At 43.0% G+C, this 13,089-nt stretch overlaps 1 protein-coding gene across 2 annotated transcripts in view; it reads right to left on the bottom strand.

Moving 5' to 3' along the window:
- Nucleotides 1-13,089, bottom strand: part of sepsecs (Sep (O-phosphoserine) tRNA:Sec (selenocysteine) tRNA synthase) — a 132,563-nt gene that overhangs the window by 45,483 nt on the left and 73,991 nt on the right. For both annotated transcript variants that reach the window (XM_068037315.1, XM_068037309.1), the window contains exon 7: nt 1,929-2,031. In XM_068037315.1, the coding sequence (XP_067893416.1) occupies nt 1,929-2,031 (103 nt within the window). The remainder of the gene's footprint in view (nt 1-1,928; nt 2,032-13,089) is intronic.

The following is a 13,089-nucleotide window of genomic DNA, read 5'->3' as shown; positions in this document are numbered from 1 at the left end:
CTGTTCCAAGGAGAACAACCCCAGCCTATCCAATCTTTCCTCATAGCTGCATTTTTCCAGTCCTGGCAACATCCTAGTAAATCTCCTCTGTACCCTCTCTAGTGCAATTACATCCTTTCTGTAATGAGGTGACCAGAACTGCACACAGTACTCAAGTTGTGGCCTAACCAATGAGTTATACAGTTCCAGTATAACTGCCCTGCTCTTATATTCCATACCTTGGCTAATAAAGGAAAGGATTCCATATGCCTTCTTAACCACCTTATCGACCTGTCCTGCTACCTTTAGGATCTGTGGACATTCACTCCAAGGTCTCTTACTTCCTCTACACTTCTCAGTATTTTCCCATTAATCATGTATTCCTTTGCCTTGTTTGACCTCCCCAAACGCATCACCTCACATTTCTCCAAGTTGAATTCCACTTGCCACTTTTTTGCCCATCTGACCAAACCATCAATATCTTCCTGCAGCCTACAGGGTCCTGGCCAACATTTACCCCTCAATCAACATGATAAAAAAAGATTATCTGGTCTTTATCACATTGATGATTGTGGGAGCTTGCTGCGTGCAAATTGACTGCCGCATTCCCCACATTGCCAGTGACTACACTTCAAAAGTACTTTGATCACTGTAAAACACTTTGGGCCATCAGGTGGTCATGAAAGGCGCTATATAAATGCAAGTTTTTTTCCTACCTGCACAAGTGGAGAAGCCCAGAATTTCTGCTGGTCATTCTTAAAAGCACAACTGAGATGTAACGTTTATTGTGGGTAGGTAATGGGTCACAATCTCATGCCATCAAGTTGACTGTTTAATAAACATGGTTTATAAGCTTATTTCACAGAGTTGCTAATAATGCCAAACACTTTACTAGATGTAAACAAAGAGCACACAGTGCTCTTGCCATGCAAGAATAAGAATTACAGACTGTGTAAAAACTTCAACCTGCTACAGATATAACATTTGCTAATTTAATTTACTCTAGTGGGCAATACTAGACTTTCAGTTGAGATTACAAAACTCAGCATTCCTATCTGTCCTACAACCCTAGTCAACACTTCACCCTTACAGTGACATCAGTTATTTTAATGCAATTGAAGGAAGAGAAAACAGACATATTTGTCGTAAGAATGCAATTTTCCTCATGGAAGGAAGCTTTTTTAATGTATAATAAGAAATAAAGAGTAGGTTTTTGCCACTCGTCAATTTTATTAACTTACTGCAGTTAAACAAGGCCTTGGTGTGACCACATCTGGAGTATTGTGTGCAGTTTTGATCTCCTTATCTGAGGAAGGATGTTCTTGCCATGGAGGGAGTGCAAAGAAGATTTACTAAGCTGATTCCTGGGATGGCAGGATTGACGTATGAGGAGAGATTTGGTCGACTAGGCCTATATTCACTAGCGTTTTGAAGAATGAGAGGGGGTCTCACAGAAACCTCTAAAATTCTAACAGGACTAGACAGGCCAGATGCAGGGAGGATGTTCCCGATAGCTGGGGAGTTCAGAACCAGGGATCACAGTCTCAGGATACGGGGTATGCCATTTAGAACCGAGATGAGGAGAAGGCAGTGGAAGCCAAGTCATTAAATATATTGAAGAAGGAGATAGATATATTTCTTAATGCCAAAGGGATCAAGGGATATGGGGAGAAAGCAGGAACAGGGTATTGAATTAGACGATGAGCCATGATCTTTTTTGAATGGCGGAGCAGGCCTGAAGGGCCGAATGGCCTACTCCTGCTCCTATTTTCTATGTTTCTAAGTATAAAGTAGAGAAATACATGTTATAACTGTGTCAACTTTTACATTAACGAACATAAAATGCACCCCAAAGTATTTAAAATACGCAGGTCAAGTTAACAGCAATTTATTTCCACTGAATATTTTGTTAGCTCGAATAGCTCTACAGCAATGGTCTTGCTTCATACCTGTTGAATGAGATGCATACACTTGGACAACTGCACTCCATAAGCATTGTTGACTATGTGAGGGATATCATACTTAGAACAAATCTGAGCCAGTTCTTCCAGTCTGCAAAAAATACAAGCACAGCATAAGACCGAAGTCAACAAAAATCAATACAATACTTGTTGCAAAATATTACATGGAATAACATAGAATATACAGCACAGAAGGAAGTCATTTGGCTCAACCAGTCCATGCTCCACTTGAGCCTCCTCCCATTCCTCCTCATTTCGACTGGAGGAAAGTATATAGTGGGATTCCTGGAGTTGATGTTGGGACCCCTGCTTTTCTAGACATATATTTATGGCCTAGACTTGGGTGTACAGTGTCTGTGGAGACAGAAACAGAGTTAACGTTTCAGGTCTGTAACCATTCATCAGAACCACTGTTCCCATTGGCAGAAGAATCCAGAACCAGAGAACACCGATTTAAGGTGATTGGCAAAAGCAACATGGGAAGACAGTGGACTAGTGGTAATGTCACTGGACTAGTAACCCAGAGGCCCAGCCTAATGCTCTGGGGACACGGATTCAAATCCCACCAAAGCAGATGGTGGAATTTATATTAAAATTAATTAATAAAAAAATCTGGAATTGAAAGTAATGGTGCCATAAAACTGTCATCGATTGTTGTAAAAACCCATCTGGTTCACTCAGGTCCTTCTGCTTAAATCTGCTGTCCTTACCTGGTCGGGCCTACATGTGGCTCCAGACCCACAGCAATGTGGTTGACTCTTAATTGTCCTCTGAAATGGTCTAGCAAGCCACTCAGTTGTCAAGGGTAATTAGGAATGGGCAACAATTGCAAGCCTTGCCAGTGACGCCAACATCTCATGAAAAAATAAAAACAAAATTTTTATGCAGCAAGTGGTTAGGATCTGGAATGCACTGTCTGAGCATGTGGTGGAGGCAGATTCAATTGTGGCATTCAAAAGAGAACTGGATAATTATCTGAAGGGAAAAAAATTGCAGGGCTACGGGGAAAAGGCAGGGGAGTGGGACTAGGTGAGTTGCTCTTGCAGAGAGCCAGCATAGACACAACCGGCCGAACGGCCTCCTTTTGTGCTGTAACCGTTCTATGATTCACTCTATCAGCATAACTCTTCTCTCTCTTATGCTTTTCTAGCTTCCCCTTAAATACATCTATACTGTGCACCTCAGTCTATTTCCTGTGGTAGCGAGTTCTACATTCTCACCACTCTCTGGATAAAGACGTTTTTTCTGAATTCCCTATTTGATTTCTTGGTGACTATCATTTATTGATAGCCTTTAGTTTTGCTCTTCCCCACAAATAACAAATTCATTAGAGTTTTTGGAGGATGTAACTAGTAGGGTAATTAACGGGGAGCCAGTAGCTGTAGTGTACTTGGATTTCCAAAAGATATTTGATAAAGTGCCGCACAAGATAAGGACGCACGGAGTTGGGGGTAATATATTAGTATAGATAGAGGATTGGCTAACAGACAGGAAGCAGAGAGTAGGGATAAATGGGGCATTTTCAAGTTGGCAGGCTGTGACTAGTGGAGTGAGGCAAGGATCAGTGCTGGGGCCTCAGCTATTTACATTCTATATTAATAAATTAGGCAAAGAGACAGAGAGTAATGTATCTAAGTTTGCTGACGATACAAAGCTAGATGGGAATGCAAGCTGTGGGAAGGACACAAAGAGGCTGCAAAGAAATATAGACAGGTTAACTGAGTGGGCAACAAGAAGCAGATGGAGTACAATGTGAGGAAGTGGCTGGTTATTCACTTTGGTCGTGAGAATAGAAAAGCAGAATTTTTTTTTTTAAAAGGCATGAAACATGTAAATGATGATGTTGAGAGAGACTTGGCTCTACTCATACAAGGAACACAAAAAGTTACAGGTACAGCAAGCAATTAGGAAAGCAAGTGGCATATTGGCCTTTATTGCAAGGGGATTGGAGGACAAGAATAAAGAAGTCTTACTACAATTGTAAGGGGCTTTGGTGAGACCACACCCAGGATATGCTTGCACTGGAGGTGGTACAGCGAAGGATCACTAGATTGATCCCTGGGATGAGAGGGTTATCCTATGATGAGGTTGATTAAATTGAGTCTATGTTCTCTGCAGTTCTCTTGTGATCCTATTAAAACATTCAAGATTATGAAGGGGCCTGGTAGGGTAGATACTGAGACGCTGTTTCCCCTGGCAGCGGAATCTAGAACAAAGAGGCAGTCTCAGGATAAGGCTGAGCTGAGAAGAAATTTCTTCACTCAAAGGGTTGCAAATCTTTGGAATTCTCTATCCCACAGGGTTGTGGATACTCCATCGTTGAATACATTTAAGGCTGAGATAGATTTTTGGTCTCTCAGGGAATCAAAGGATATGGGGAGCAGGCAATAAAGTGGAGTTGAAGCTCAAGATCAGTCATGATCGTACTGAATGACGCAGCAGACTCAACAGGCCGTAAGGCCTATTCCTTCTCCTATTTCTAATCAGAGAACTGTTGTAGTGCAGAAGGAAGCCATTCCGCCCGTCGTTTCTGCACTAGCTCTCCGAATGAGCAATGCACCTAATGCCATTCCCCCACCTCCTCCCCATAACCCTGCGCATTCTTCCAGTTCCGATAAACAGTCTAATTCCCTTTTGAATATCTAGATTGAACCCGCCTTCACCACATTCTCAGGCAGTGCATTCCAGATCCTAACCACTCGCTGCATGAAGAGGTTTTTCCTCATGTCATATTTGCTTCTCTTACCCATTACTTTAAATCTGTGCCCTCTCGTTCTTGATCCTTTCATCAATGGGAACAGTTCTTCACAGTCCACTGTGTCCTGACCCCTCATGAGTTTGAATACCTCCATCAAATCTCCTCTCAGCCTTCTCTTCTCCAAGGAAAACAGTCCCAACTTCTCCAATCTGTCTTCATAACTGAAGTTCCTCATCCCTGGAACCATTGTCATGAATCTTTTTTGCACTTTCTTCAATGCCCTCACATCTTTCCTAAAGTCCACCCAGAACTGGACACAGTACTCCAGCTGAGACCAAACTAGCAAATTACATAAGTTTAACATAACCTCCTCACTCTTGTGTTCTATGCCCCTATTAATAATAGGACACTGTTTGCTTTATTAACCGCTCGCTCAATCTGTCCGGGCACCTTTAGTAACTTATGCACATATACCCCCGGTCCCTCTGCTCCTGCACTCTCTTTAGAATTGTACTCTTTATGTTATATTGTCTCTCCATGTTCTTCCTACCAAAATGAATCACTTCACCTTTCTCCACATTGAACTGCATCTGCCATCTGTCTGCCCATTCCACCAAATTGTCCATGCCTTTTTGAAGTTCTACACTATCCTCCTCACAGTTCACAATTGTTCCAAGTTTCGTATCATCCGCAAACTTTGAAATTGTGCCCTGTACACCAAAGTCTAGGTCATTAATATAGATTGGGAAAAGCAAGGGTCCCAACACTGACCCCTGGGGAACTCCACTACAAACCTTCCTCCGGCCCCAAGAACATCCATTAACCACAACTCTGTTTCCTGTCACTCAGCCAATTTCATATCCATGTTGCTATTGTCCCTTTTATTCCATGAGCTATAATTTTGCTCACAAGTCTGTTGTGCGGCACTGTATCAAATGTCTTTTGGAAGTCCATGTACACGACATCAACAGCAATTGCCTTCTTCAACCCTTTTTGTTACCACTTCAAAAAACTCCAGCCAGTTAGTTAAACATGATTTTCCTTTAATTAATTTGTGCTGGCTTTCCTTAATCAACCCACATTTGTTTATGTGACTATTAATTTTGTCCCAAATTATTATTTCTAGAAGTTTCCCCACCACCGCAGTTAAGCTGACTGGCCTGTAGTTGCTGGGCTTATATTAACTCTGTGTCTATTCTATCAAATTTTAAAGACCTCTATTCAGTCACTCCTCATCCTTTTCTTTTCTAGAGAAAAGAGACCCAGCATGTTCATCCTTATTTCTGGTATCACCCTTGTAAATCTTTTTTGCACTCTCTCCGATGCTTCTATTGCCTTTTTCATAATATGGCAACCAGAATTGCACAAAGAACTCCAAATGTGGCCTAACTAAGGTTTGATACAAGTTTAGCATAACTTCTCCAATTTATAATTCTATCCCTCTAGAAATAAACCCTAGTGCTTAGTTTGCTTTTGTTATGGCCTTACTGACCTGCATTGCAACTTTTAGTGATTTGTGCATTCGTGCTCCCAGAGCGCTTTGTTTAGTTTAGTTTAGAGATACAGCACTGAAACAGGCCCTTCGGCCCACCGAGTCTGTGCCGACCATCAACCACCCATTTATACTAATCCTACACTAATTCCATATTCCTACCACATCCCCACCAGTCCCTATATTTCCCTACCACCTACCTATACTAGGGGCAATTGCTAATGGCCAATTTACCTATCAACCTGCAAGTCTTTGGCATGTGGGAGGAAACCGGAGCACCCGGAGGAAACCCACGCAGACACAGGGAGAACTTGCAAACTCCACACAGGCAGTACCCAGAATTGAACCTGGGTCGCTGGAGCTGTGAGGCTGCGGTGCTAACCACTGCGCCACAGTGCCGCCCTACCCAATTTAGATTCTTATTTTCTAAATAGCATGTGATTTTTTTTTACCATTTTACTCAAAATGTAATACCAGGCTTATCTATATTGAATAAAAGCAAAATACTGCGGATGCTGGAAATCTGAAACAAAAACAAGAAATGCTGGAATCACTCAGCAGGTCTGGCAGCATCTGTGGAAAGAGAAGCAGAGTTAACGTTTCGGGTCAGTGACCCTCTTCGGAACGTTGAGTTCCGAAGAAGGGTCACTGACCCGAAACGTTAACTCTGCTTCTCTTTCCACAGATGCTGCCAGACCTGCTGAGTGATTCCAGCATTTCTTGTTTTTGTTATCTATATTGAAATTCATTTGTCAATTATATGCTCATTCTTCAGGTTTATTAATGTCTTCTTGTAATTTGTTGCCATGTTTACTATTCCTTCTAATTTGTTCACAAATTTAGAAATTGTGTTTTTGATTCCAAAGTTCTAAACTGTTACTATACACTGTGAACAACGGTGATCCCAGCACAGATACTTGTGGGACCCTACTTCCCAATTTCTGCCATTCTGAATAGCTACCTTTTATTTTTACTAACTGCTGTCTGTCTTGCAGCCTGCTAGCTATTCATTCTGCTACTTGTCTGCTGACTCTGCATGCTCTGACCTTATTCATTAGTCTATTATCAAAGGCCTTTTTGGAAAGCCAGGTATATTACATCTACCTCATTACCCTACTCTATTCTCTCTGTTATCTCTTCAAAAGAATTCAAGAGGTTGATCCAGCAAGAAATTCCCTTTTGAAATCCATGCTCACTATTCATTATAATATTTTTGGCTTGTAGATAGTTTTTCTACTTTCTCCTTTAGTAGGGATTCCATTATTTTTCCAATTACCCACACTAAGCTGACTTGTCTGCAGTTCCCTGGGCATGTCCTATCTCCCTCCTTAAATATAGATATATTAGCTACTTGCCAGTTCTCCGATACACATACTGAATAATTCATTAGAAAAAGGTATAGTAATAGTGCCCTGGCATCTCTTTCCTAGATTTTTTACAATGCATGAATGCAATCTGGCCAGACCATGGTTTCTATCCTCTTTGAGTTTGATTAGTTTATTCATAACTTCCTTTTTTATTTTGAATGCAATGTTATTATTTCTAATCACATTTTCCGATGCCATGTCCACTTGATCAGTCTCCTGGTAAATGCTGAAGCAAAATAATTGTCTAATATTTCTACCATTTCGCTTTTGCTGCCTTTGATTTTATCCTGACAATGCCTTAATGATCCTATTTCTATCCCAACTTCCCTTTTTCATTTATATGTCTGTAGAATAGATATTTCTATACAGCAAAAATTAAAATAAGCAGAAACCTATTTGAGATACCGATAAAGACGAAAGACTCAAAACCCTTTTAAAAATACGCTTTATTCCAATCTTTTCTAAATCCAGAGTTTTCACATAAGTAGCGAAACTTTGAAAAATATTAGAAGAGAATAAAATTAAATGTAATGGCAATGAGGCAAAAGAAAAGATTAGAGAACTCAAACTCAAACTGTACAGTGAGTAAAGAGAGGCCTCGCCAAAGCATATAAAGTATAACAGATGAGGCATAACCGGAATATTACTTCAAATGAATCCAGAAAAATAAGATGCCAGGAAGAGACAGAAACATCAGAGACATTCAAAATGCAGCATGATACTGCAATGCAAACATAACATTGCATGAGCCTTGCTATTCTAACCACCCGCAGAGAGATGCAGACACACACAGATGATCTTATACTTCCTGACACCGAATACACAAGCAACATACTGAAGATGCTGGAAATCTGAAATAAAATCAAAAGATGCTGGAAATACTCAACAGGTCTGAAGCTGAAGCTGAATTCAATTTTGAGTCTGGAAGGCTGCAAAGTGCCTAATCGAAAGTTGAGGTGCGGTTCCTTGAGCTTACATTGAGCTTTATTGCAACACTGCAGGAGGCTGAGCACAAAGAGATCAATGTGACAGCAAGGTGGAAAATTAAAATGGGAGGTGACCAGAAGCTCGGGGTCACACTCGCGGACTGAATGGGGAAGCGTCAGTTGGCATGCCTGATGTTCTCTTGCCACTATGCCATTTTGACCGTGGTGGGGAAGCTGGAGGATGGCCCTTTTTAAAAAATTATTCATTCATGGGATGTAGGCGTCACTGGCTAGGCCAGCATTTATTGCCCATCCCTAATTGCCCTTGAGAAGGTGGTGGTGAGCTACCTTCTTGAACTGCTGCAGTCCATGTGAGATAGGTACACCCACAGTGCTGTTAGGAAGGGAGGTCCAGGATTTTGACCCAGCGACAGTGAAGGAACGGCGATATAGTTCCAAGTCAGGATGGTGTGTGACTTGAAGGGGAACTTGCAGGTGGTGGTGTTCCCATGCATCTGCTGCCCTTGTCCTTCTAGGTGGTCGAGGTCACGGGTTTGGAGCCTTGGTGCATCTTGTAGATGGTACAGACTGCTACCACTGTGCGCTGGTGGTGGACGGAGTGAATGCTTGTAGATGGGTGCCAATCAAGTGGGCTGCTTTGTCCTGGATGGTGTTGAGCTTCTTGAGTGTTGTTGGAGTTGCACTCATCCAAGCAAGTGGAGAGTATTCCATCACACTCCTGACTTGTGCCTTGTAGATGGTGGACAGGCTTTGGGGAGTTAGGAGGTGAGTTACTCGCTGCAGGATTCCTAGCATCTGACCTGCTCTTGTAGTCACGCTATTTATATGGCTACTCCAGTTCAGATTCTGGTCAATGGTAACCCCTAGGATGTTGATGGTGGGGGATTCAGTGATCGTAATGCCAGTGAATGTCAAAGGGAAATGGTTAGATTCTCTGTTGTTGGAGATGGTCATTGCCTGGCACTTGTGTGTTGCGAATATTACTTGCAACTTATCAGCCCCAGCCTGGATATTGTCCAAGTCTTGCTGCATTTCTACATGGACTGCTTCAGTATCTGAGGAGTCGCAAATGGAGCTGAACATTGTGCAATCATCTGTGAACATCTCCACTTCTGACCTTATGATTGTAGGAAGGTCATTGATGAAGCAGCTGAAGATGGTTGGGTCTAGGACACTACCCTGAGGAACTCCTGCAGTGATGTCCTGTAGCTGAGATGACTGACCTGCAACAAGTACAACCATCTTCCTTTGCGCTAGGTATGACTCCAACCAGCAGTGAGTTTTCCTCCTGATTCCCACTGACTCCAGCTTTGCTCGGGCTCCTTGATGCCATACTCGGTCAAATGCTGCCTTGATGTCAAGGGCGGTCACTCTCACTTCCTGCCTGAGCGCCTTAAGTGGCCAATTAAGGGCAGTTTCCTACCTCTGCTCCCATTTAACTATCAGAGTGGGCTGCCACCATGTGGAAACACCTCCAGGCAAGACCTGGCAGCCTGCTAGCGTGTTCCCTTCTTTAGGGGCAATCCATAGCCCACGGAGGGGTCCCCCAGTGGGATCGCCACCTGCACATCAAGATCTCCCCCGCTCTCAACAATCAGCCCCCCCACCCTTCCCCCCAAGGCCTGTATGACTGGTCCCAGCAACCCTGAGCTGACTTACCTTGGTCCCAGGGTGGTGTCGATGATGCTGCTCTGGGCCTGGTGCAATCCCAGCAGTGACCATCGCTCCTGGTGGCACTGCTGGGCCTGCTGAGCTGCCAGCCCTCTGACTGAGAATCATAGAAGAGTTACACCACAGAAGGAGGCCATTCGGTCCATCGTGTCTGTGGCAGCTCTCTACAAAAGCAACTCACCCAGTCCTACTCCCCACCGTTTCCCCGTAGCCCTGCAAATTTTTTCTCTTCAGATAATTATCTTGTTTCCTTTTGAAGGCCTCGATTGAACCCGCTTCCACCGCACACTCAGGCAGTACATTCCAGATCCTAACCACTCACTGCGTAAAAAAGCTTTTCCTCATGTCACTGGTGCTTCTTTTGACAATCACCTTAAATTGGTGTCCTCTGGTTCTGGATCGTTCTGCCAATGGGAACAGTTTCTCCCCAGCTACTCTGTCCAGATCCCTCATGATTTTGAACACCTTGATCAAATCTCCTCAATCTTTGCTTCTCCAAGGAGACAGCCCAGGCTTCTCCAATCTATCCACGTAACTGTCATCCCTGGAACTATTCTCGTGAATCCTTTCTGCATCCTCTCTAATGTCTTAACATCCTTCCTAAAGTGTGGTTCCCAGAACTGGACACAATACTCCTGTTGAGGCCCACCCAGCGTTTTATAGATTTCATAACTTCTTTCTTCTTGTACTCTGCCCCTATTTATAAAGTCCAGGATCCATTATGCTTTCTTAACCGCTTTCTCAACCTGCCCTGCCACCGTCAATGATCTGTGCACATATACACCAAGGTCTCTCTATTCCTGCACCCACTTTAGAATTATACCTTTGAATTGATATTGCCTCTTCTCATTCTTCCTACCAAAATGAATCATTTGACACTTTTCTGCATTAGATTTCAGCTGTCACCTGTCCACCCATTCTACCAGCCTGTCCATGTCCTCTTGACATTTATCACTATCCTCCTCACAGTTCACAATACTTCCAAGTTTTGTGTCATCTGCAAATTTTGAAATTGTGCCCGACACACCCAAGTCTTGGTCATTAATATATGTCAAGAAAAGCAGTGGTCCCAACACTGAGCCCTGGGGAACCCCACTATGTACCTTCCTTCAGTCCGAAAAACAACCATTCACAATTATTCTCGGTTTCCTGTCACTCAAACAATTTCATATTCATGCTGCTACAGTCTCTTTTATTCCATGGGTTCTAACATGACAAGCCTGTTATGTGGCACTTTATCAAATGCCTTTTGGAAGTCCATGTACAACCGCATTACCTTCATCAACCCTCTCTGTTACCTCATCACAAAACTCAAGCAAGTTAGTTAAACATGATTTTCCCTTAATAAATCCATGCTGGCTTTCCTCAACTAATCTACCTTTCTGCAAGTGACTGTTAATTTTGTCCCAAATTATCAATTTTAAAAGCTTTACCACCACTGAGGTTAAACTGACTGGCCTGTAGTTGCTGGGCTTATCCTTACACACATTTTTGAACAAGGGTTGAAATTCTCCAGTCCTCTGGCACCACCCCTGTATCTAAGGAGGTTTGGAAAATTATGGCCAGTGCGTCCACAATTTCCACTCTTATTTCCCGAAGTATCCTTGGATGCATTTCATCCAGTCCTGGTGACTTATCACTTTTAAGTACAGCCAGCCATATATAATACCTGCTCTTTCTCAATTTTTAACCCATCCAATGTCTCAACTACCTCTTATTTCACTATGTCCTGCACAGCATCTTCTTCCTTGGTAAAGACAGATGCAAAGTACTCATTTAGTACCTCAGCTATGCCCTCTGACTCCATGCATAAATCCCCTTTTAGATCCCCAATAGGCCCCAATCCTCCTTTTACCACCCATTTACTATGTGTAGTCCTATTAAAGACTTTTAAACTCCCTTTTATGTTAGCTGTGAGCCTCTTCTCACACTGTCTCTCTTTGCTTCCATTATTTGTTTTTTCAGTTCCCCTCAGAACATTCTATACTAAGCCTGGCTCTCAATTGTATTATCCACTGACATCTGCATCCCTTTTCTGCTTCATCATACTCTCTGTCTCTTGCGTCACCCAGGGAGCTTTGGATCTGTTTGTCCTATCTTTTCCTCTCAGAAATGCACACCTTGACTGTACCCAAACGATACCCTCTTTAAAGGCAGCCCATTGTTGAGTTACAGTTTTGCCTGCCAATCTTTGATTCCAATTTACTTGGACCAGATCCGTTCTCATGCCATTGAAGTTGGCCCTTCACTAATTAATTATTGTTACTCTGGATTGCTCCTTGTCCTTTTCCAAGCTAACCTAAACCTTATAATGATATGGTCACTGACCCCTAAATGTTCCCCGACTGACACTTAATTTCCCAGAACCAGATCCAGCAATGCTTCCTTCCTCATCGGACTGGAAACATACTGATGTAGAAATTCTCCTGACACACTCTAGAAACTCTTGCCTCTCTCTGCCGTTTACACTATTATCCCAGTCTTAAGATAATTAAAGTTCCCCCTACTATAAATACTCTATAATTCTTGCACCTCTTTGTAATTTCCTTGCAAACGTGTTCCTCTATATCCTTCCCACTAGTTGGTGGCCTATAGAATACCCCAAGCAGTGTAATGGCACCTCTATTGTTTCTTAGCTCTAACCAAATAAATTCTGTCCTTGACCCCTCTAGGACATACTTTCTCTCCAGCACTGTAATGTTCTCCCTGGTCAATACAGCTACCCCTCCTCCTTTCCATCCTTCCCTATCTTTCCTGAACACCTGGGGCTGAACTTTATTCGGGCGCCACACTCCACAGCGGTGCCCTTTCAACTCAGCGCAGTGCCCGCATTTAGCGGCCGCCGCAGAGCCCCCACGATATTACGCGCGGGGGCTCATTAGAATCATGGCGCCGAACCACCCTCCTCATATTACGTGGGGAGAGGTAAGACAGTTGGCACAGTGAGAGAGTTTTTGACAGTTGTGCAGCAGGT

The sequence above is a fragment of the Heterodontus francisci genome, chromosome 1, assembly GCF_036365525.1.
Source record: "Heterodontus francisci isolate sHetFra1 chromosome 1, sHetFra1.hap1, whole genome shotgun sequence".
Taxonomy (NCBI): Eukaryota; Metazoa; Chordata; class Chondrichthyes; order Heterodontiformes; family Heterodontidae; genus Heterodontus; species Heterodontus francisci.
Note: the sequence above shows the minus strand (reverse complement) of the source record. Positions and strands in the feature narration are given on the sequence as shown.